General features: G+C 39.3%; 1 protein-coding gene across 12 annotated transcripts in view; it reads right to left on the bottom strand.

Annotated features, from left to right (window-relative positions):
* LOC123704709 (E3 ubiquitin-protein ligase UBR4) overlaps positions 1–24,844 on the bottom strand; it is a 63,339-nt gene that overhangs the window by 12,813 nt on the left and 25,682 nt on the right. For 3 of the 12 annotated variants that reach the window (XM_045653158.1, XM_045653190.1, XM_045653150.1), the window contains exons 32-79: positions 24,648–24,799; positions 24,437–24,543; positions 23,869–24,083; positions 23,286–23,452; positions 22,765–22,977; positions 22,102–22,113; positions 21,746–21,910; positions 21,288–21,482; positions 20,916–21,100; positions 20,406–20,567; positions 19,301–19,433; positions 18,916–19,112; positions 18,792–18,824; positions 18,412–18,666; positions 17,179–17,329; positions 16,843–16,976; positions 16,565–16,720; positions 16,386–16,472; positions 15,989–16,228; positions 15,177–15,357; positions 14,712–14,935; positions 14,265–14,412; positions 13,902–14,060; positions 13,454–13,637; positions 12,952–13,097; positions 12,414–12,485; positions 11,955–12,127; positions 11,484–11,757; positions 11,073–11,261; positions 10,782–10,880; positions 10,503–10,662; positions 10,148–10,310; positions 9,721–9,915; positions 9,163–9,279; positions 8,974–9,077; positions 8,748–8,892; positions 8,415–8,606; positions 7,776–7,950; positions 6,750–6,884; positions 6,560–6,659; positions 6,137–6,356; positions 5,562–5,752; positions 4,870–4,976; positions 3,004–3,164; positions 2,533–2,673; positions 2,204–2,304; positions 2,017–2,126; positions 279–412 (exon numbers count right to left, since the gene is read on the bottom strand). In XM_045653158.1, coding sequence (XP_045509114.1) covers positions 279–412; positions 2,017–2,126; positions 2,204–2,304; positions 2,533–2,673; positions 3,004–3,164; positions 4,870–4,976; positions 5,562–5,752; positions 6,137–6,356; positions 6,560–6,659; positions 6,750–6,884; positions 7,776–7,950; positions 8,415–8,606; positions 8,748–8,892; positions 8,974–9,077; positions 9,163–9,279; positions 9,721–9,915; positions 10,148–10,310; positions 10,503–10,662; positions 10,782–10,880; positions 11,073–11,261; positions 11,484–11,757; positions 11,955–12,127; positions 12,414–12,485; positions 12,952–13,097; positions 13,454–13,637; positions 13,902–14,060; positions 14,265–14,412; positions 14,712–14,935; positions 15,177–15,357; positions 15,989–16,228; positions 16,386–16,472; positions 16,565–16,720; positions 16,843–16,976; positions 17,179–17,329; positions 18,412–18,666; positions 18,792–18,824; positions 18,916–19,112; positions 19,301–19,433; positions 20,406–20,567; positions 20,916–21,100; positions 21,288–21,482; positions 21,746–21,910; positions 22,102–22,113; positions 22,765–22,977; positions 23,286–23,452; positions 23,869–24,083; positions 24,437–24,543; positions 24,648–24,799 — 7,459 coding nt within the window. The remainder of the gene's footprint in view (positions 1–278; positions 413–2,016; positions 2,127–2,203; positions 2,305–2,532; positions 2,674–3,003; positions 3,165–4,869; positions 4,977–5,561; positions 5,753–6,136; positions 6,357–6,559; positions 6,660–6,749; positions 6,885–7,775; positions 7,951–8,414; positions 8,607–8,747; positions 8,893–8,973; positions 9,078–9,162; positions 9,280–9,720; positions 9,916–10,147; positions 10,311–10,502; positions 10,663–10,781; positions 10,881–11,072; positions 11,262–11,483; positions 11,758–11,954; positions 12,128–12,413; positions 12,486–12,951; positions 13,098–13,453; positions 13,638–13,901; positions 14,061–14,264; positions 14,413–14,711; positions 14,936–15,176; positions 15,358–15,988; positions 16,229–16,385; positions 16,473–16,564; positions 16,721–16,842; positions 16,977–17,178; positions 17,330–18,411; positions 18,667–18,791; positions 18,825–18,915; positions 19,113–19,300; positions 19,434–20,405; positions 20,568–20,915; positions 21,101–21,287; positions 21,483–21,745; positions 21,911–22,101; positions 22,114–22,764; positions 22,978–23,285; positions 23,453–23,868; positions 24,084–24,436; positions 24,544–24,647; positions 24,800–24,844) is intronic. The other 9 variants (XM_045653246.1, XM_045653218.1, XM_045653174.1 and 6 more) reach the window with 8 other exon arrangements.

Below are 24,844 nucleotides of genomic sequence, written 5' to 3' on the forward strand. Positions count from 1 at the left end.
ACAGTGTAGACACATAAGATGAAAATTAAGCCAAAGTGAGTATTGATAATCAATATATTAGCTATGACTGAAAAACCAGCAAGTCTCTAAGAATATCAATAAATAATAGTGCACAAGTATACACGCAGATAATGTGCAAATCACTTTTCTATCAATACGACAATATAAATAAATAAGGATTTCATGGATTTATTATTGAATAGTCAAACTTTTTTTATGAAACAAAGTCTAATCAAAGTAAGACTGTCCATGAGACACATTATTAAACATCAAAATACCTCAGTTTCCTTAGGCTGTTCATCGTTAGAAGCAGTAGAGGCGACTGCGGGCGGTGTGACCGGCGTGGGCGCCATCAGCTCTTGCATGTAACGGAGCAGAGGTAGCGCCACTTGTTGCAGCGCGAACTGGTGCGCTAATATACAAAACACATTAAAAACTAACTTTTACAAATGATTTGTAGTGCGCCGGAAGAATAAGAAATATTCTAATTTTTTTTCCAAGGCTTTCGATAGAGTAAACCACATTATACTTTGTAATAAACTAAGTGCTTGGGGAATACATGGTAATTTACTCCGATGGATTACTTCTTACCTGTCCAACCGTAGTCAGCTTGTTGCTCTTAATGGCTCATTATCCTCACCTGTTCTAATACCTTCTGGCGTCCCGCAAGGGTCCCATCTCGGACCCTTACTCTTTATCGTATTTATCAATGACCTCATCGACAACTTAAAATGCCAATCTCTTATGTATGCTGACGACTTAAAGGTATTCTCCACTGTGGCCAATATTCAAGATGCTTATATACTACAAAATGACCTAGATTCTATAGCGAAATGGTGTGAACTTAACCAAATGACCCTGAACGTTAATAAATGTGCTGTTATAAGCTTTACGCGAAAGTTTAACAAATTAAATTTTAATTACAGTTTTAACAGTCAGGTTCTTCCTCGTGTTTCCGTTATTAAAGATCTCGGTGTTTACTTTGACGATAAATTGTCTTTTAGAAGTCATTTCGATGATATTATCAATAGAAGCTCTCGTCTCCTTGGGTTTATCTCAAGGATCACGAAGGGTTTTAAAACACCATCTAGTCTTTTACATTTATTTGAAACCCTGATTCGTTCAATCCTAGAATTTAACTGTGTCATATGGTCACCGCACTATACAATTCACATCAAACGCATTGAACGACTTCAGAAGCGTTGCTTAAGGCTGGTTTCTCTTCGTTACCACATCGGTCGAAGTGGATCTAGCTACGAAAGTCTTCTTGAGAAATTTAATATTGTCTCGTTGGAAAAGCGTCGACAGAGGCTAGAACTCATAACACTCCATAAAATCGTTCACTCATCTATCCACTCTCCGTCACTGCTGTCTACTGTTAATTTTAATGCTTCATTTCGCTTCCGGACTAACAAAACTTTTTCTTTACCTTTAACCAGGAATAATACCTCTTTTTATAACCCTATATCTCGTTTCTGCCGTTTGTACAATGATTTATCCACAAGATTCCCCGATTTTGATATATTTGATCATCGAATAAACATATTCAAAGAACATGTCTGTCGAATCTTGAAATGATGTCCTAGTTTTGTTGTTAATGTATTGTGTAATGTAACCATTATTTTTATTGTCTTTCTTTTATATGTAATATTGAATTATTGGATTTTTAAATATGAAATTATTGTAATACGCTTTAGATAACTTTAAGCTGTATCCCATTGTAGTATTGTAATTGTACACATTTTGTTGGGTTGCGATCTGCTCGTAAAATTGATGTGGCGCCTATGGACCCGGCAAGATCGTGGCCTGTTGTGTGTATTTAATTTGAATAAATAAATAAATAAATAAATAAATTCCTAGTCTCTAAATTAATTGAGATATTATGTGATTACACTAATAATTCTTGAATGAAATTGAATAAACAATACGACATTAACAGTTTTATCTTTTTAATTAAAAAGTAATTTATGAAATACTTAAAACTTTTTCTCTTCTTCAGTTCAGGTTTCAACTTACAGTTTGGCGAAGAGGTGTTTATACCAGGTATGTCAGCTAACGCTTCATCCTTTAGAATAGCATTTGCGGCTGGTGGAATACCAGCTACTTCTGTCACTTGAGGACAGCACCTGATAACATAATATAATTAAAGACAATATTCTATCATAGAAATAAGAAAAAAATATGTATTTGTTCTGTAACTTACCAGACCCATAGTTTCACGATACAACGCAGTCTCGCTTCCCAACATTCGACAGAATCTTGCACTTTCACCAGCGAGCCCAAGAGCAGAACTAGCGGCCGTACCTATACATAAGACAATAAAAATTATTTTTGGTTGTTTCTACATAATATACATGCATGTGTTGTTTGCATTATTTAGTATTATTTTTATATAATTGTTTTAAGTTTACTGACTCTGATCTAAAATGGACAATTTATTACATTTTTTATTCACATAAAAAAGATCGAACACACAACTATAAAATGTTTTAAAATTTTATTCAAATCTATACACTCATTTATACTACTTACAGAGTTATTATGATCCTGCGAGGCGGCATGTCCCATCAGCGAGAGTGTAATACGCTGTGTCAGCAGCTTGCACAGTTGTTCCGTGGCGGGTAAGTTGTCACGTGTCACCAGGCAGATTAGAGAACGCACTTCTTCTTGGCTCTGTGGTCGTAAAATGAAATTTAACTATGTAGGTTAAAAAGGGTAGGTTTCTCTTATAAAATTGAGTCATAATAATTACTTCAATATAACCATCACATCCCAGTGAGCCTCTTCATGTTTTTATGACGGTTCAACAACAGCAGAAAGTAATACAAAAAACATTTTTTTTAATGACACAGCTCCTCACATAAGTAACATTAACATTTTTAATTTTTAATTATCTAAACTTATCATTCATCACATTACCCAAATTAAACTGAGAAGAAAATGCGAACCTTACACATTGCAACTCATTAGATTTGAAATTCATAGTCCAACACTAGTACGCACCTGCGGCGTGCCCCTATGCAGGTTGTGGTGCACGAGTTCATGCACGAGTCCCGCGTTGCACAGCGTGCCGCGGTGAGCACGTTGGGAAGCTAGTGCACGTAGCAGTGTGAGGCAATGTTCAGCTGTTGCTAGCGAGCAGCCGTAGCATGAGCCGCCGCTTTCTGGAGTGTGTGGAAGAGGCTTTATAGTAACGCAGAATTAGAGCGTTTTCACATTGTCCGGTCCGATATCGGATATCGGAAGCCGATAGCCGATATCCGATATCGGACACAATTTGCCCTTTCACATTATCCGATAATATCGTCCCGATATCATGAGTGTTGCCAGAAACTGGAAAAGTAGATATATGGAGAATTAAAAAAAACAGTGGATGCATTTATGTTACAAAAAATAAACTTTATTTTAAATAAAATAAATAGTAATAAATAAACTATGTTTTTCAAACCGGTTTAATCTGCTGACTGCGGAGTTTGGATTTGTACCCTCTGCAGAGTCAGAATCTAGTTTCAATATTCAATTTCATTGTGAGGCTTTTTTTAATAATAGAACATGTTGTGTGGTCGTAGTGAATTTTAGAACTTTTTTATATTAAATCATGTACGACTGTTATGTTCTTATACAAATAAAATAAAATAAAATTCAACTCAGTATTAAAGCGACGAAACTGGCAAATATAAATTCAAATTACATTTACAAATGTAGGTGCTGTTATCTACCACAGAACAGTAAATTATCTACGTAGTACCACAGACTAATAATAATATAGCCATATATAATCTAAGCATACGAGCCATGACAACCAAAATAGTAAACAAGCCAAACAAGCTCAAAAGTCGCCGCGCGTTCTTGACAAAATGTAAGGTCGCCGCATTCTAATTCTGAAATTTTAGAGAAAACTAAACAAAATTGCCGTATTGTAAATTTTCTTTTCAATAAAAAGAGTTTGATTTAAAAAAATTCAACTGATAGATCGTAGTTGTACATACAGTAAAAATAACTACAAAAAAGAAACCGACTTCAAAAACAGCTGGAAAAGTAAAATATAAAAAAGATTTGATATTATTAATTACTTAATATTATTTAGATGTGCTATTTATTATACAGGTTTGATATCGGCGCTAAAACAAAGCACTAAATCTATGACTCAATGACAACAATACAATAAACAGCTTACAGCACAACAGTAGTCCAAGTAGGAGGAGGAGCGAGGCAGAATGAGTAAATAAAGATAAAAGACACTAATATTTCGAAGATACGGTTGAATTTAAGAACGCAATATATTTTTGTTTACTTCAGTTCAGCCAATTGCCGTATATTATAGGACGGTATTAAAATAGCTCCCGTAAAAATAGTATTTTTAATGCCTTTAAATACTTAAATGAATGTTTTCTTAATAAAAAGGTTTAAAGTAAGTGAACGGATTTTTTTTTACATTTAGCGCCTAGAAATGACTGAAAATACACAAACTAGTGCTTTTTTTGCTGTTGGTATACTACCTTTTCGAAAATTGAGTTGGTAACACTGAACATTATCGTCCGATAGTTCACGGGAATATCGGTGTTGGCTCCGATATCCGATATCGGACCGGACAATGTGAAAGACAGGTACCTAAATCATACATTTTACTTAGCCTCCGATATCGGATATCGGCTATCGGCGCCCGATATCCGATATCGGACCGGACAATGTGAAAACGCTCTTACAACGAAAGAAATTTAAAAATATAACGTTTAATTAATTGAATTAAATTCTGTTATAAACACTTTTGAGTGTTATTTATTCAAAATTTACGTTAATTGCAATTGTTGATAGGAATGAAAACAAGGTGCAGTTTTATGAAGTAAAGCTAATAATAAATAGTCATACCTTTAGTAAGATCGCCATCGTAGTTCTGCATGATCATAGCATACACTGGTAGCGTCTCTCCACTTTGTTGTTCACTCTGAGCTTTATCATAGGCAACTAATTCTTTCCTAAACAAACAAACATTAAAATTAAGACATGACAATTTCAATATTTTTGAATTTTTTATTTTTACATCGTCTTGCAATGTGGGTCACTTGAAATTGAGTAGGAGAACAATATGCATTTGATAAATTAAGTCTGTATCTTCATCAAAATATCATATTCCTATGTTACTGTTAGCGACGCGCCATTCAAAAAAAATTAATTTAAAATAAATTATTACATTATACTAAGTCAAGGTTGTCTATGATAGATTATTGTTTTATTCTGTGGTAATTTAACATAATCTGTAATAAGCTACGGCGAGCCACTGCTGTGTCAGTGACTCGTCCAGTTCTTCGGCCTCCTCTCACCTGAGCGCACGTATGTAACAAAGTTTTCTATCTGTACATTTTCATCGCCAAATCTACATTAAAGCCTCATTTTATTTTATCTACTCGACTGGCATTTTTTTTATTTTCCACTTCAACAACAACAGTTACCATAGTATAAAACTCTACTTACATTTGACAACAACGACGTGTCCTAAATATCGAGTAAGTTTGACAAAATATCTAAAATAAATCTCCTACCGAGCACCAGACTACACGTACCTGCACGCAAGCACCTTCTGTATGATCTTGGACAGATCCTCGAAGTGCCCCTTGCTCTCGACGCAGTACTTGTGCGCGAGCGTCTGTATGACGCGGTTGATCTGCGCGCCGCCGAACGTGGCGCTCGTCGTGTTGCTGTTCTCGTCCGGCCGACCGTCCACGCGGTGCTCGCTTATCTTGTGGACGAGTGACTGCGGGGAATAAGTAATGTGTTTAGTGGTAAGAAAATATATAGAATATAATGTATGCTAAGTTGAAGAAATACATAGAATCCAGCGAATTCTAAAATAATTGCAGCAGCGACTGTTATTAGAAAAAAACAAAGAGGCAAAAATATATCCATACTTTGACAAATTAACCGGTTTAGAAAGAAATGTAATTACAATAATTTTTAAATATTTTTTTAAACAAATTTTCAATGAAATGTAAACAACTAATTACTGAAATCAGCGTTTAAAAAAATGCTCTAATGTATTGTCTACATATCTACATAAAACCAAAAAACAGATAAAAATTTTTTTAATCACAAAAAAGAATCAAAATCTTACAAATCTATACAAAAATAAGGTAAATACCTCCAGTATCGGCTTATTAGCGATCAGCTGGCGATACACACGGTCCGCTTTATCCAAAAGCGCACCGATCGTCTGCACCATCTTCTTGCGTTCCTCATCGTTCTCTATCGTGTCTACCGCGCAACATGGCCGCGCGATCAGTGTGTAGTCGAACTTCGCGTACTTGCAGAAGCCGCACGCGTGACACAGGAACGGATCCTTCTCATCGTAGTTTATTGCACTGTTGAGATAAAATTATACATTAGTTTACGATTAAGATTTAATAATTTTCTTGGTATGATAAAAGCTAGTAAATATTTAATTTAGCATTTCGTTGATTTGTAAATAAAGTACAATAAAGTACTTGAACGAATGAATTAGGTAGATAACATTTTTTTTTTATCATAAAATTTCGTAAAAGACGGTCAATAAATAAATACATACCGGCACTTATGACATTGGAAGACATTTTCACCGCAGTTAGCGCATACGCCAGGATTGGCTGGTACGGATTGCGAGCAACGAGGGCATTGTAGAGATTCACCTATTGGCAAAATAAACAATTAAGTAAGGACGTGAGTTGTATAAAAAAAACTGGCAATTTATTAATTAATTTATATTATAGTTTAGTCACCTGTTGCTTGTTGGTTTTCATAAAATTCAGCATATTCCATCATAAGATTGCAAGCTACGATGGGCAATGGGAAGTCCACGCGCACTTCGGTCTGTCCCGACTGTAGCTGTACGCGTTTTGCTTTGTGCCACATACCTGCGAAATAATACAAAAAGTTGTGGTTTAGTTTATTTATAGTCCTTTTCACCTATGATGATTCCTGTGACACTTCGTCGTGTTCCGAATTACGTATTTAATGTTTAAAACGCCAAAATAATTTTAGTGCATAATATTTTTATTTTATGGCGGCATTATTACCAAAAATATAAAAATGAAACATCTTAAGCTTATAAATCAAAAACAGTATTGTTTAGTTTAATATAATGAAAAATAAAAAAAAATATCACAAAAATATAATGCCTACGCAATTCGTGTACATGAAAAGGATCGTTGAAAAATCATAGAGTTGGAAATCATACAATCGGCGCCCATCTTGTGATCGTTTGTCAATCGAGTCAATCGTCTGTACGAGTGTGTCAGCCTTGTATACAAGTTGCATTTTTATATTGACACTTTACGTGATATTGTGTTATTGTTACTAATTGTTATTGTTGACTTTTTTTTTGCTGTTGTTTGCTAAGTTTCCTTAGTTAATTGTTGGCGAAATGCCGAAAAAACTAATTTTGGTACTTTATTCAAATCGATTTCATTTCCATATAAAATATTATCGATTATCGGAAACAATTGATACGATTTCAGTATAGACATCTCTACACGTGTCAAAAATCGATGTGTCACAGAAATCATCTTAAGTGGAAAGGACTATAGTTTTCAATTTATTTAAATTATAAAAACTACGACATAACTATGATATAACGTAATCGATATTATAGTTATGTATAGTCTATCTAGTTCCATCATTCTTTCTTAGTACTGAACTTAAACTGTATATACATATTTATATCTGTAAACGTACTTAAAAAACAATAACCAACTCTAATATGAACGTCCTTACACGTTCAGATTTAAATAACACATAGTACTAACCAGGTTTATTCTTAAGCTCTTGCACCGCTTGCACGGTCCTATTGTTATAATAGAAGTTGATGGTCCGCACCATCTTGCTCCGCTTAATGTCACCAATGCGCAAACTGATGCGGCTGATCATGTGACTGTTCACCAGCTTCACTATCTGCGTAGTGGTTGTGAACTTCGAGTCGATCTGCGGACAGTTGTTGCGATTAGTTCTTATATATCGGTGCTGTTAGTATTGTGCGCGTGTTTTATTATTTTTATTTTTTTACGTGTAGATGTTTGTAGTGTTTGTGAGAATTCATGTTTTAGAATTTTATTAATAGAAACAATTATATAGAAAGCATTAATCAGCCAACGTGTGAATATTGGTCCTTTGAGTCTGATATCAAATTTGTTAGATTGGAAAAAAGCACCTAATATAAAGACATTTAAGCTAACAAACATTTAATAAAAAAAAAAAAAAAAAAAAAACAATGCAATAGAATCATAAATAAAAGTTATATATTTTAAATCAACTAAAAATTACAACGACGACCGCAAATTACCTTACATTACGACAACAAAAAATGTGTTACTACAAGAAGCATTAATTTCATCACAACACACAAACAGCAAACTACACTTGCGCGGGCGCAATAAAACATGACCAACCTTAATAGTGGGCAGCTTGATGGTTGCCATGGGAACCTCCGGGTTGTTACAAACGAGACAAGGCTCCGACTCCAGGTAGTGGCCGTCTAGTTCTACGTATGCTCCCAAAGCGGCGTATAAAGCAGAGTTGCCGTGCGATGATAGGAGTCGATTCTGGTTGCGAAGCAGATCTACCGCACTGCTTATGTAGTTCTGTAAGATATTTAATATTATATTTATGAGACTTTAGCAAAAAAATCCAGGATTCTAAGAATATTTCAGAATTGCACTTTTTTTAAATGAAATTTAATTTAAGACTAAGTGGCATTTTCACTGGACAATAAGTTTACATACTTCACTATCAATGTTAGGAGTTTTAAGTGTAAAGTATCCCAACAAATCGACAAATTGCGCAGCCTTGCGTCCATACTGCGGCAATGTGGGCCATATTCCCCATAGTAGTGACACTAAGGATGCTTGATCCGCTTGCGGTGAATTGCTAAAATATGTAAAAATCATTATTAAATAAATATGAAAGCAATATTAATACATTATGTATATGATTATAAAGTCAACTTACTTGTAAATAGCCAATAGTAAAGCGTGTGCTTGCCAGCGGACAGCAGTCGAGTTGGTTTCGAGCAAGAATGCTTTGACGAATAATTTCAACTCATCTTGAGGCACCTAAAATACAAATTCGTTTCATTATAATAAATGTGATTCGTTTTCATGAAAATAGACGGTAGATATGATCGAAGATAATAATTACCTGTTTCAGTATCTGCTGAACAAGTTGAGGAACCTTTTGTTCTTGGAACTTAGATCCATCAGTAACGAACGCGTCGCTGTCAGCACTGCGTTCACGTTCAGGCCAATCAGCTGGGGTCTGTTATGTAAAAATTAGAATGGTAAGTTTAAAATAGTTGTCTACCTACATTAAAATTGATCTTTTGTTATTCATGGATAGAACATATTTTTTCAATTTTTCGATTCTTTTTTATTTCATTGACAACGTGAAGGGCATTCAATTTTAAGTTTTATAACGTTGAAATTACTCTATAAATTAGATTTTTTTCTATGAATAGACAAGTTTAATTACTAGCCGAAACTTAAACCCGCGTCTTTCGCCGTACTGTTGCAACGCCTGACCTCTCCGGTGATCACCCGTGATACCTCGGCAATCGAATTTCTTCAACTCTTTCTGTTTTATACGCCTATGGGACAACCCATGAATCTATTCTGATGATTAACATGCAGGGCATCAGTTTCGCCCGCTCCTTACTGTAAGGGCTGCGTAAGTGCCAAGAGTCGACCAATCAGCGCTCACCTTGGTGTCCTGCTTGTGCGCGTGCGCGGGCGGCGGCGCGCAGAGCGCGGCCTGCAGCAGCTGCAGCACGGTGGGCGCCACGTGCGGGTGCACGCGCCGCGCCACGCTCACCAGCCAGCCGAGCGTCTCGCGCCGCTCCGTGCAGCACGTGTGCTGCCAGTTGCCCGTGCGCGCGCCCACAATCTCCGCACACGCCTGACGGACATTCAGAAAATATTATTTACAGAATTACAACACTTTTTCTAAAATTTTGTAAAAAAAAAAGGAAACTAAACAGCAACCATCATATATTTTTATAGTTTTCATTATTAGTAAAATTATGTTACAATGCATAAATAACGGATGAATTGTGTCTTCCATGAATGAATTTTCAACGTAAGAAATTATTTTTATAGCACTTATTTAGTCGATGAAGTTGAGAGTTCACCTTAAGGTGCTCCATAAGCCGCACAAGCTTATCGTAAGCGGGGTCGGTAGCGAGCAGCGCACGCGCAGCGGTGAGATGCGTGTCCAGTGCGTGCACGTCTCGCAGCTGGCGGTAGCGTTCGCGCGTGCCGCATAACAGCAGCAACAGTTTGCGGACTTGTTTCCTGTAATTATAACCATACATATAATCATGAGAACAATCAATACACTTCATATATTTTCACGTGTGAGCTGATCTACATAGTACTCAGATAATTAATAAACTTTGTAAGTTTTTACAAATGTGCAAATTACTGTACAGTCAGCCTCAGTTTATGGATTTTAAATAATCAGAAAATATATTAATAAGAAATTACCTTAGCGGTGTCTGCTGGTTCATCATGTACTCGCACAGCAGAGTTCGCCAGCGCGCGTCAAAGTGCGCCGGGTCGCAGTGCTTGTGTATTTGACACGGGAGTCGTAAGGCCATCTCCATCAGTAATTGAGGGTAGTTGTCGAACACGTCTATTGCGTGACCTGGAAATAAAATATTATATTATTATCGACCGTTTTGAGAATTTATAAAAAGTAAAATAATTCCAAAACATATTTTAATTTAGAAAATTTGAATTACAAATAAATATTTGATCGCTTACCTTTAACATATTCCTTGACAAAGAACGGTTGCATATCCGGTAGAGGTGAGGGTGGCAATGGTTTCAGCAACTGTTGAGTTGGAGTCGTAGTAGCTGTGGCTGTAAAAGATTAAAATCATTTTAATTCCATGGTGACACAAATTGAATGAAGATTGAAAGGCTACTCAAAGTATTATTGTGAATTTACATTTATCTTTCGTTCAGTTTGTACGACTTTTTCGTGACCCACTCGCAGCCCACACCTTCTAGCGGGCCAGTAGCGCGCCTGTAAGGTAACGTGTGTATACTCACTGGCAGTCTTCTCCTTCCAGTAGGGCAGCAGCGCGGCCAGCACCGCGTAGCAGTGCCGCGGCGCGCCCGCCCGCACGAGCGCGGCGGCCGCCAGCCGCGACACGTGCGCCGCGCACGCAGCCCCCGTTACCTGCTCCCGCGCAGCTCCCTCGCTCGTGCCGCACGTCTTCCAGCGCGCCATTAGTACGCCTGGATACGATAAGAGCATTATGAGTTGGGTAGGATACACGAGGACGTTGACCCAAGTTGGATATAGTTCAAAATGACCTAAACTTCAAAATAAATTCTTAAAAAGGCGTGGTTTTAAACATTATTACAATACCGAGTAACGGTACTTAAAACAGTATATTTGTCAAAAGTCTGCTATTGCTTTGTACTTGAAAGCATGTCTATAATAAGACAAATACTTACTCAGCAATCTCATAATAACAAGCTGGAGCTCCCTCCTATTAGTCCTCTCATGTATGGGCGTGGCTTGTTCCTCGCCATTGGCGTCCAGCTCCGATACGAGCATTTCAAGGCGCATGATAGCGAGCTGGAAGTCACGCCGCTCTCCAGGTTCTTGCGCACTAGTTTCCTCTCCTTGAATATCCAATTCACCAACGAGGACCTCAAGCAGGCGGTCGAGTACTGCCCTGTCGCCTTCGACACTTGAGTCTAAGTCACCGGCCAACATAAGCAGAACCTGAAATAAAATCCCAGTTAACATCCTGCCCATCAAAAATCAAAACAAATAGCACCTAATAGAAAAACATTTAGTCAATGTCATGCTTTGTCATAAGGAACAAATCTTGAACAAAACTTTCTGTCTAAAAAGTAGACAGTGTACAATTATTATGTCAATTTCTGTGCCGTAATTAATTTTATGCAGTTAACACTCACTTGTACAAACGGTATAGCCCGCACACCAGATAAATTCCTCAAAGAGGGCATAGCGTCTAACGCAGCGGACAGCAAAGACAGACGCAGTGCGTGTAACTTGCGGGTTTCGTTCTCTGCTTCTACTGCACGAGAGGTGGATGCTACCGGTTGAGATGATGATGTTGATGGACCGGCTGTAATGTAGATATGATTACTTAGATAAATAATTTAAATTTTCTATTAGGTATATTTAAAAAAAAAGCAACATACTGGATCACATATTCACTCTACTCGTTACTCTTTCAATTTAATGTTCCGATAATGCTTATGATTTTTGAAAGGAACAAAATATTTACTGTTCAATAAAATTGCAGTCTTGAAATTTGGAAAGCATTTTAATTAAGAAAATCTGCTACAATTTTTAACAATACACACACAGCCAATATTCCACAAAGCAAGCATACAACAAATTATACTAGCCTGTAACAGAGACAGGCGCGGCCATGACGCTGGCGTGCGGCAGAGCGATAACGTGCGCGGTCGACATCTCGCCTAGAACATGCGATCACTAAGCACACGCCGGAAAAGCATAAAGCGCGATAAGCATAAGCGCCACTATTGAAGCTTATTTCTTATTTAGTTTTTCAATATTCAGCTAATGTTCATAAAATATGGATGTTTTTTTAACAGTTACACATTTTCTTTTATTAAAACAGCAATACAAAATTCTATTTAAAATGTTAGTTAAATTCTTCAGATAAGTATTCAATTACAAGAGCAGTGACCGGCAACGGCCTTTTGCTTTATGCAAAATATAACAAATCATTTTGAACCATAATGGTGTGATTATAAAGTCTATAGTTATTTGAATGCAAAGCACGAGGTTGCACGGACACTCCAGCGACGCAAGTTATATTATATCGCTCTCTTACAGCCGCTGCGCGCTGCTACTATTTCAGTGGTAATTGACCCTTACTATGCACATAATTCTTGTTTAAAATATAAGATAGATACTCACCATACGCGCTACTTCTCCCGGACACACCTCCAATACTATCTGCGCCAGAACCACCGCTCTCAGAGCCCGCGGATCCAGCTGCTTCTGCTGGCGACGTGCGTAGTGTGCTACCGTCTGTCGCCGCTGTACTGCCTTCGTCGTCGGACCTGGGTGTAAAACAGTCATTATGAACAAGAGGCCATTTTTATTTTTACATAGTGATATTTTTGTTATAATGCCGTTCTGTTACTGAAAAATTGAAAAGACATATTTTTTGTAAATATTAATCAATTGAAACAAAATATAGTTTTAGGCATGATTAATGAAATACTAAATATTTATGAAATTAATAAAGCGTAGAGTGTAGTGTTGTGTAAATCACATTATGTGAATCCGAAGACCTTTGAAGATGTGTTTCTGAATTTTGGATGGAAGCTCTTTTATTGTATTTTAAATTTATTTTTTATTTGAATTTAACTCCCACTCTACATCCACATTACCAAACAAATATGAAAGTACTGACCCATTAGGCGAAGCATTAGCATCACTAAAGCCCGGGGCAGGCGGAGGCGGGGCAGTGGGCGTGTGAGCTAGAGCCCCGTGCGCAGGCGCACGACGCGGCTGCTCTTGTAGAGATAACGCTATCGCTAGTTCCACCATTGTTTCGTCATCCGCGTCCGCAGGTATGTCTAATAACGCTTCTAGACCTGTAACGTTAGTTGGGATTATTAAATTCAGTTGTAGTCTAATTTTAGAGGTAGCAACTGCGCTCTAGGTGAAGCAAGCACAATGAAATAATTACTTTGTTGAAAAGGATACAATAATAACGCTAACGACTGTGCGTTATATGAAGCTTGCACAATAATGAAATAAATATTTTAAAAGGATACGATAATAATGCCTGAAGATGTGCATGTGACGAAATTATTATTGTAATGTATTGACAGAACTTTATTTCTTAGATAGCTTACCTCCATCAGGCGCAAGCAATACCATGGGCTCGAGAGAGTCATCCACGTCCATGTACTGTGGCTCTTGCTGCTCGTCACGATTCGCGCTCAAATCTGACTCGGATACTGCCGTTTCTGACGCAGGTTGAGCCGCCGTAGTGGTGGTAGATACTCCTGCGCCTACATTAGGCATTTTTTTTTGTTTAAAATTTATTGTAATTTTCATATCTATCTACATTTTATTTAATAACAGTCTGCTACGATGACGAAAAAATAAACAACAAAAATTATGTTTTAAATATTATTATTACGGGTTTATTTTTTATTCCATTCAGAAGTTAACGATAATAAATCATTATAGTAATAGACAACAGAATTAGTTACCTGGTGTATTAGGTGGTGATGGAATGTACACGCGTCGCCTCTTCACCCGCGGACGCAGTACTCTCATTAACGCAGCTTTAGCACCGAAGCTGATGCTCTGGTCCTCAGCAAGTAGTAGTGACAGGTAGATTTGGTTGCCGAATTCAAACTGAAATGAGAAGCAAGCACATACTTGTAGAATTTATTACTTAGTGTAAATTTACCCAGATTTGATCTATGATAAAAAAAAATATTGAGCAAGGATAATATTTAAAAAAAAACACAATGCGAAACATTTTTATAATCATTACAGTTAAGTGTTGTTTCTGTTGCACACCTAAATTTTAGTACCATTTTTCTTTCAAGTGGCATATATGAAATTCGAAACAACTATTTCTGAAACATGCACTTGAGTTACGATTTTCTCTTGTTTTGACACATTTGATTATAATTAACTCGTCTCCTTACACATTCCGGGTCCGCGTTGAGCTGGAACGCGTGTATAGTATCAGCGAGCGCGTGCAGCGTGGACTCGGCGTGTCTCAACCCGTAGGACAGTACACCAGGTGGTCCGTGCGCTTGGTTCTTGCACGCAGCTAGCTTCCATAGCACGCTCAGTAGTAATGCACACACGTGCGGCTCGCGTTCCGGGTCCTCTTGGTAATCTGGCTTCCAGTATACTGACCAGTCACCTGTTTGAATGGTCAATAATGTAATGTGGGTAGGTACTACTGGGGATTGTATACACTTCAAATTGAAGATTGTAGAAACTTTAATATTGGATTAAATTTATTTGAGTAAGAAATAATATTGATTTCAATGTTTCAAATTCTGTGGATATTTTCCATGAATATTTTCTTTTAAGTTTTCGTTGAGTTTTTGTTTATAATTAAAAGAAGGCAAATAAAGCGTATAATGTAGTTAAAAAATTACCGTTAGCTGGTCGTCGAGGTGTAGGTGCGGTATATTTAACCAAATTCTGCGGACGCGCTATAGCCATCGAGCGTGCTAATAGCACGAGCCGGAAGTACGCCTCGGGGTCGACACAGCGCGTGTCTGCCGTGTCGCGTAATTCACGTAGAGACGCGCACACGTAGCGGAGGATCGCTTGGTCCTATTGTAATCATACCAATTATTACATTGTTTTATCTTAGGAAAACTATAAATTATATTAATACTTCCATTTAATCCATACTAATATTATAAATGCGAAAGTAACTCTGTCTGTCTGTCTGTCTGTTACTCAATCACGCCTAAACTACTGAACCAATTTGCATGAAATTTGGTATGGAGATATTTTGATACCCGAGAAAGGACATAGGCTACCTTTTATTGCGAAATACGAAAGTAACTCTGTCTGTCTGTTACTCAATCACGCCTAAACTACTGAACCAATTTGCATGAAATTTGGTATGGAGATATTTTGATACCCGAGAAAGGACATAGGCTACCTTTTATTGCGAAATATGTACCACGGGCGAAGCCGGGGCGGACCACTAGTAAGTCATATTTTCTAAATATGTTTAGATCGTAAAAATAATTTAGGTTGAAATATACGGGGTGTGCGAGTTTTTGCATCCGAGTGTATGTGTAATAAATATGTTATATAAAAAATCTAAAACAGGAATTCACAGCAAGCTAAATAGATTTCTTTTTTTATTTATTAAATAACAGTACACTTGTATAAATAACAATGAAGATATAACATTGTTTCAAAGATTATAATATGATGTAACAGTACAAACCTTAAACTGATGATAATAGTTCTGGTACACAGCGCGCAACAAGCACTGCGCTCTAGCGTGCAGCAGCGGTGTAGCGGGCACGCAGAGCAGCGTGCGCGCCGCGTCTGCAGCGGCTTCAGCGCCCGCGGTCGCGCCCGTACACGCGGGAGCACCCGCACCCAGCTCGAGCGCTTCAAGCGCTGAACACGCTAAACGTTCCACCGAACTCGGTTTGTTTATGTCCGATGCGCCGTCCGACACCTAAAAAACAATAAATTTCACATTTATGTGTCGAATATCCTACTAATCCTACTAATATTCTATATGCGAAGTACTAGTCCTAGTTTACTATAACTTATGAATGTTTAAACAAATGGTTCTTATTTTATACATATTTATTTCCCAAAATGTAATTTACCTGAGCTACTTTGCTGGATGAAGGACACGTAGATGGATCTTCATTTTCTTCAGGCCAGCCGAATTGTTCTTTATTTTTGCCATATACCTAAAATTAAAAACAGATTTATTTAATATCATGTTTGTTAGCACTTTCAATTTCATTGATTGAAATTAACAAACATTTGTAATTTTTATTACCTTGACAGAATCGACCATAGTCACGCCATCTGGATCTTGAGAAGGTCCGAAAGTTATAACAAGTTTTTTATCAGAAAGAAGCGATTCTTCTCGAGTGAGAGGAATATCGAACCATCTGTTACGGACCACCATCGTTGGAATTGCTCTCCCGTGTATCTAAAAATAAACAACATATTCGTAAAAAGAAACGACTAAATAATGTGTGTGTGATTTACTGGTACATAATAATTACTGGTACTAAATATGTGATTTACTGGTACATAATAAATGAAACTTACCTCAACATAGGTTGGCGTTCTGGCAGCGTCCTGACTGCCAAGTAAGACGCGAATACCGCATATAACCATATTGGGATCAGAATTTATTAAGTCCATGGTGAATCCACTCATTTTCGTCGATACAACGTAAAGTCCTGTAAAGACAATATTTCAGTAGATTATTGGATATTAGATTTAAGAAGTATGTTAACGAACAAAAAAAAAAAAGGAATAAACATTAGTTCTTATGTATATAATATTCTTTAGTTTTTGCATGCTATTTGTGCAAAATTTATTATAAAAAAATTTTCAAGAGCAAAAATACTTACCAATCTTTAAAAACTAAAACGATCATACCTGTAGTATTTAGTCTGTGTTTAATCTGCGCCGTATTGTAGACCTGCAGCAGGTCGTTGCCACCAAACTCAATGTCACCCATAGCGACGCAATGCTCGAAGAAATCTATCGGGAACTGGGGTCCACCATTCGAGGTCGTCTTTGCAACAGCCTGGAATATAATAAATAGATTATTTTTGACAAATTATTAATAGCATAAAGGTCCTTCAGCATGAAGATATTTTATACTTCACTGCGGATCTATGTATGGATGTAGCACAAATTTTAATTTTTCAAAAAATTTAATAAGTAATTTATGGACGCCCCCTTACTGAAATTAATCAGTGTTTAATATGCATCAGTATTCAGATTGTAAGAGAGAAGAGAAGTCGTTTGTATTAGCAGTTTTGACGTCACACGGTCACAATAGGTCGTTCCTATTGTTATTTGGTTCGTATTCCCACCTGGTGCTGCTTGCGCGGCGGGTGCGCGTGCGCGGCGAGGTGCGGCGCGGGGCGGGCGAGGCGCGCGCGGCGCCGCGGCGGGTAGGCCGGCTGCACGGCCGGCGACAGCCAGTAGCCGGTGCGCGCCGGGTTCGCCGCGTGCATGTGCTGTGGCTCACCTGGTGCTGCTTGCGCGGCGGGTGCGCGTGCGCGGCGAGGTGCGGCGCGGGGCGGGCGAGGCGCGCGCGGCGCCGCGGCGGGTAGGCCGGCTGCACGGCCGGCGACAGCCAGTAGCCGGTGCGCGCCGGGTTCGCCGCGTGCATGTGCTGTGGCTCACCTGGTGCTGCTTGCGCGGCGGGTGCGCGTGCGCGGCGAGGTGCGGCGCGGGGCGGGCGAGGCGCGCGCGGCGCCGCGGCGGGTAGGCCGGCTGCACGGCCGGCGACAGCCAGTAGCCGGTGCGCGCCGGGTTCGCCGCGTGCATGTGCTGTGGCTCACCTGGTGCTGCTTGCGCGGCGGGTGCGCGTGCGCGGCGAGGTGCGGCGCGGGGCGGGCGAGGCGCGCGCGGCGCCGCGGCGGGTAGGCCGGCTGCACGGCCGGCGACAGCCAGTAGCCGGTGCGCGCCGGGTTCGCCGCGTGCATGTGCTGTGGCTCACCTGGTGCTGCTTGCGCGGCGGGTGCGCGTGCGCGGCGAGGTGCGGCGCGGGGCGGGCGAGGCGCGCGCGGCGCCGCGGCGGGTAGGCCGGCTGCACGGCCGGCGACAGCCAGTAGCCGGTGCGCGCCGGGTTCGCCGCGTGCATGTGCTGTGGCTCACCTGGTGCTGCTTGCGCGGCGGGTGCGCGTGCGCGGCGAGGTGCGGCGCGGGGCGGGCGAGGCGCGCGCGGCGCCGCGGCGGGTAGGCCGGCTGCACGGCCGGCGACAGCCAGTAGCCGGTGCGCGCCGGGTTCGCCGCGTACATGCGCAGGCTGCCGTCCTCGCACAGCAGGATCAGCGTGCTCTTCTGCTCGCCGCCCGCGCACCAGTGCCGCACCGCCACCATGTCCGTTATCTTCGCTTTCGCAGGCACCACCTGACACATTTCAATCTCAATCAATATATTCACAACCAATAATATAAAAAAATATCTCATGCATATGTAGCATAATATTTGTCAGCACGCGGAGAAACCACGCACTTATCAAAAATACGACTCACCGTTCCACACGCCTTGAGTGTCGCATAAAAAAACTAAATCTCATTCATTTTTATAGTTCAATGTAAAAAATAAAAAAACTAACACTTTCATTGTTCCATCCACAAAATATAATGTGAATAATACCTTTATCTCCTGAACATAAATGTTGGTAGGTGTGAGCATGAGCACTACGGGGTTATTGGAGGCCTGCATGAGTGCGGTGATCAATCCAGGGTGTCCGTGGACTTCGGACCATTGCACTAGTGACTGTGCGCCCGACTTGCCACGCCCACCTTCCTTTGGACCACCTCCACCGCCGTATACCGTTATCATTGCCGTACCTAGTGTTAATTTATAATAATTTAATGGAGATTGCTAACATTTAAATATATTGCATTAACTATTTGTCAAGTCAAAAAAAAAAATTAGGCATGATCATTTAAATTTTTAAATACTTACCAAAAACTATTGAAAGAGACATGGAATTGGTGTTTATATTATTGGCATGAAATATATATATAGTATTTACCTTTCACACTCTCTTCTACTGAATTCAGCGGTGCTAGGAAACTCTTGCCTTGGGCGTATGAGAAGAATAGCATCTTTAGTGTATGCGAATAGTAAATCGACACACCACCGCCTCCGACCAATCCAGCAACATCCTGCAACAAATTAATACAAATTTACATATATATGTTACCGGAAATGTATGTAATCCGTCATTGTATACAATTCCTAGGAAATGTATAGAATTCCTAAAATCGCTCGGAAATCTGTGAAATAAATTATTTTATGTACACATTTCCTAGGAAATCTATACATTTCCTAAATAGCTATCGGAAATGTAAAACATTTAAGATATTGATGTGTCGCAGGCAAATTGTATATAATCTGGCCGTTTACAAACGGTCGGCATTTTGTAGTAACTATGCCGATAATTCGTAATCAGAAATTTTTGGTTTGGATAAGGGGATGGGTTAGGTTAGGTTTGTGTTTTTTTAAAACTACACAGAAATAGGAGCCCCACGAAGTGGGGCTCCGTCGGCTCACGACCGTCTTTTTGTAGAATTTTGGAAAAAAACGAATTTTCGGCATGGTAAAACAGCTAGCCGTACGGGGGGACAGCGGGACGAGGGGACTGATTACTTACCAAATGAAAATTTGATTTTATAAGAATAAATATAAGTTGATTTTGTGATATTTCCCTTAAAAGTTAGATAGTTGATTTTTAAAATGTTAATTAGTAAGATAATAATATGAACATAATATTATTACAATTTTACGGTATGACTGTTACTTGATTGTATCAATAAGAGCTATAATAAAAAAAAATAACAACGTGTTTTATTACAGAAAGCATTTACTTTACACATTTATTAATACGATATTGGAATTGTATACAATTCCTAGGAAGATTATACATTTCCTAGGATATGCATGCATTAAATAGTTTTTTAAACAATATTTTATACATTTCCTAAATGGTATTGGAATTGTACACATTTCCTAGGAATTGTATACAATTCCTTGATTTCATAGATTTCCGGTAACATATATAAAAACAAAAAGCGAGGTTTAAATAATACAAGAAATACATTACATATAAAAATGTATTTCAGCGTAGAAGAATATACCTGTATTTCAGGGTGCAAAACTTCCAAGGTATTTGTAACATAGAAGGTGCCGAGAGTAGCTCTAGACTCCTCGCTCATTGGTTGCCAGTAGATGTGTCCCGCTGAACTCATACATAGCATGTGCATCACGCCCTCTTGGTTCACGAATGTGACGTCACGCACCTTAAAACAAACAAATATTTAACAAGTTATAATAAAATGTGTGACGTATAAAACATCGTATTTGATTTTATAGTTTCTTGTTCAGGGCCTGTAAAAGATTCCTCATAAATAATAAGGCATTCTATGCTGTATCTCCTTTGGCATAATTTAAAAATAAGAGCGTGTATGCCGAGCAGAAGTGAAACGACACGACGTCGACACGTGTCAGAAGTGAAACTTTTTTGGCAAGATTCAAAGATACCAAAATCATCGCCTTACGTGATGGTGTATTGCCATGGCGCGACCTTGAAATTTTACTCTCAACGCGCCTAAGTAGTTTCAATTCAATAATATAGATTTTTATCTCACCTTTCCACTCGGCACAAGGAAATGATGTAGCGGATTGTTCAAATCCTTGCTGAGATCGTATATCTTGATGAAGTCTGACGTGACCAGCGCCATTTGTGTTTGCGAGCCGGGCAGCCATATTGCTTTTATGATGTAGTTATTTGCCTCCAAGCCGGTTGTTAGCACGAAGTGCTCGGATATAGCACCTAAAAAGATTTAAATACAATTAGAATAGTCAGGAGTTAAATATTATACTGCATGTGCTCACTAAAAAACTAGAGATCTAGTTGGTATCTATTAGTTTACGACCTTGACACATTGTAACTATGCAAACTAATTCCTCAACAGAAAAAACTTACAAATACGAACAAAAATACTTTTTTTAAAACTCACCAGCACTATTAAACGTCAGTACATGGCACTCCTTCAGGCCACACACGGCAAGCAAATCTTCATTGGCCACATTACCGCTTAGAGTGATCACTGTGAACGGTATCGGAGCAGTCGACAAGCGTGTTAACGTCAACTTATGCTTGGTCGAGTCCGCTTGCTTTAACAACGCCGACAGTTGAAGGACTGTAATTTTTCCTATAAAAATAAATAAATAAACAAAACGATACATGTATTTTATAGGGGTTAATAAATAAAATAAGAAAACGAAAAAATTCTTTCAAATTTATATCAAGATGAATGAAACGAGTTGCAGGAAACGTGTTCACAAAATATATAAATAAGAATGTACATAAATAAAACGTGATGTAACGAAAACCGGTACATATACAAAGATATAACACGAATGGGTAGTAAAAAATTGTTAAATAGATGTATAACAGATGAAACAAAAACATTACCTTTTTCATGAGACACGGCAAGATGTTGACGTCGTCCTTGCGGTGATGCTAGACAACACATTGCGACGCGACGCAGTTTATGCGCAGAAATCAATTGCCTGATCGTTTGTCCATTTTCTCCAGTATACGACATGCGCACGTTTTCAAATGCTCCCTCTTGAGATCCTAATATATCATAGTATATTTTGTTGCTTATTTAACAGAACTTAAGTTAAATTTTCGGAAGATACTAATATTGATAACTAAATTAACTTAAAAAGCTGATGAAAATAGCCAATATCTGATGATTAACTGTCATGCAAATTTGAAACAAATGAATTCATAATAAGCAAAGTTTCTTAAAATTGATTACATACCTATAATTGGACCTGATAGAAGCATGTTACAATTGATAAGATTAATGTATATTTTTATACAAATGATCAAACAAACACGAGGCCTAAACCCAAGAATGATTGAATTAAGGCTCAAAAGAAGACACAAAGCGATCACAATCATGTAGGCCATACACGCTACGGTCTACCGTACAGGTCAACTGTACAGGTATGCCTGGTCGCATGACGTGTGTGGGGACATTCAAAAGAATTGATTTTCGATCTTGCTTCGATTGCCTGCACAGGTCTACTCCCACACACGTTACGGTTTACCCGCACAGGTATACTTGTACAGTTAGGTGAGTCAGGTGTAGCGTAGCGTGTGTGGTAGGCATTAGAGTGCTTTTCCACCAATGATGTGCAAGGAATGTGTTTGTACATGACCAATAGTAACGCTTCAAACTCAAACATTTATTATTTATTCAATTAAACTTAAGAAGCACTTTTGAATCGTCACAACATTTTTTATTTACCACCGTTTCGGAAAGCAGTATCTATGGAGAAGAACCGGCAAGAAACTCCATAGTTGCTCTTTGCCTCAATCGCTAAACGTAAACTTCAAATAAATGAAGCGATATGATTGGTGGTTTGAAACACATTCCCGCCCATTACTGGTGTAAGAGCGTAATTCGTTGCGTGTCTCACCCAGCGTGGGCACCATGAGCGCGTCCGTGTGCGAGAAGCGCTTCTCGCCGAGGTGCAGCTGCGCGAGCGCCCGCTGCGCGCGGCCGTGCGCGCCCACCGCCGCCGTGCGCTCGCACGCCGCGCGCACCGGGCCCGCCAGCGCGCACACCAGCTTGCGCACGCGCTTCAGGCACCACTCCCACTTGTCGTAGCTCATCAGGTACGTGCGGCAGCCTGCCGGGCGTGCAACACGTTGTGGGATCGATTACATTGTTCAGTGTCAAAATATAGTTGCTTGAAAAGTATTTTTTTATTTTGTATTCCAAGCCAAATCGAGTTTATCGAACTAGATACGACCCGTGAATGATGAAGGAATGATATATTACACACGATGTCTAAATACTTTAAAAATCTGTTAATTCTATCTCTTTATTTTCAAGAGCAAATAAACTAAAAATTTACACATAAAACAAACACGACACAAAACAGAATACCGAAGAATTAGGATAACCTAACAATGTTATTCTATTCAAAGAACTCACCTTGTATATTATGGGCCATCAATGGCCTACGAGGAGGCGCCAGAAAAGCTGGCGGCGTGGGACTAGACGGCCGGCGGCGTAGAGACGGCGCTGGGGGCGTTTCTTCGCTTGCACCCGCCGCTCTACCCGCACCCAGGGTCACAGAGCGCTTCACAAGCGCTTGACAACTGAAAAAATATATATTTTGTTAGTATTTGGTCATTCTGTAGTAAGATATTTTAGTTAAAAAAAGGCGCCTACTGCCTTGCTTTGCCAACAATGTTGTATACAATAATTATTTTAGTGGCAATGATTCTTTTATTTTCTCTGTACGGGGTTGTAGGGCCCGTACAACAACCCCGTACAGAGAAAATAATAGAATTAAGTACAATAATGCCTTATTGCCTTAATTCTATATGGTTTAGTTAATGGTTACGCGCGATTTATTTGGTGATCGAAGGCAAACTAATGTAATATGTACTAAAATGTTGCGTGTCCGCGTAAAATGCTGACAGCGCGGAACGTGATGTACGAACACCGTATATTAGTGTTATTTTTTAAATTATTTCATTTGACCATATTTTTAGTGAACCACAACACTCACCTCGAGTCCGGCTTGGCGCCGCAGTCGCAGAAGAAGTTGCCGAACTTGGCGTAGGACACGTCGTGGCCGCGGTGGCAGACGCGCGCGCACACCGTGCACACGCCCACGCCGTCCACCATCTTGCACGTGTGGCAGTGGTACCAGTGCTGGTTCATGAACTCGCGCTGCGTCACCGTGAACGTGCACAGCTTGTACTGCAGCATCGCGTCTTCGTCCTGAACATTATTTGTACAGTTAATCAAATTATATACCGCTAGCTTTCCGCCCGCAGCTTCGCCCGCGTACTCAAAGAAAAACGCGCATAGTTCCCGTTCCCGTGGGATTTCCGGGATAAAACCTATCCTATGAGTTAATCCAAGTTACCCATCATATTATGTGTGCTAAATTTAATGGTAATCGGTTAAGTATTATTTGCGTGAAAGAGTAACAAACATATACACATACATCCATCCTCACAAACTTTCGCATTTATAATATTAGTAGGAAGTAGGATTAGGATTTTTGCCTAATGGAACTAAACAATTTCACAATTAATCTTTTTCACATGTTTTTCAAAATGTATACTCACAGAATCGTCAGCGCTCGTGTCGTCATCATCTTGTTGTTCATCAGTGTATTCAAAGTCAAATCCAAGGTCTGAAGGTGATTCCCATGTTGGACTAACGGAACGCCACGCTAAAACAAAAATAATTAATATTAGAATAGGATTTCATAAAATTAGACAAATAATAATCAACCTTATAGGCATAGTCGTACGTTATATATACGTTGCAACTTACTGTGTGGTTGTACGACACCAATAGCGTGCAACGCGTCTCCTAGATACGCAAGCAGAGTGCACGCGGATTCAATCTGTGGGCCAAGGTTATTGTTCTCAATCGAACCTTCTTCCAGTTTTTCCAACACTTCGGGACTGCTCAAATTCTTCACACTGTTGGAAAAATAAAATTGGAATTGAATTGGAAAAGCTTATTAG

Source organism: Colias croceus, chromosome 2, assembly GCF_905220415.1.
Source record: "Colias croceus chromosome 2, ilColCroc2.1".
NCBI classification, from domain to species: domain Eukaryota; kingdom Metazoa; phylum Arthropoda; class Insecta; order Lepidoptera; family Pieridae; genus Colias; species Colias croceus.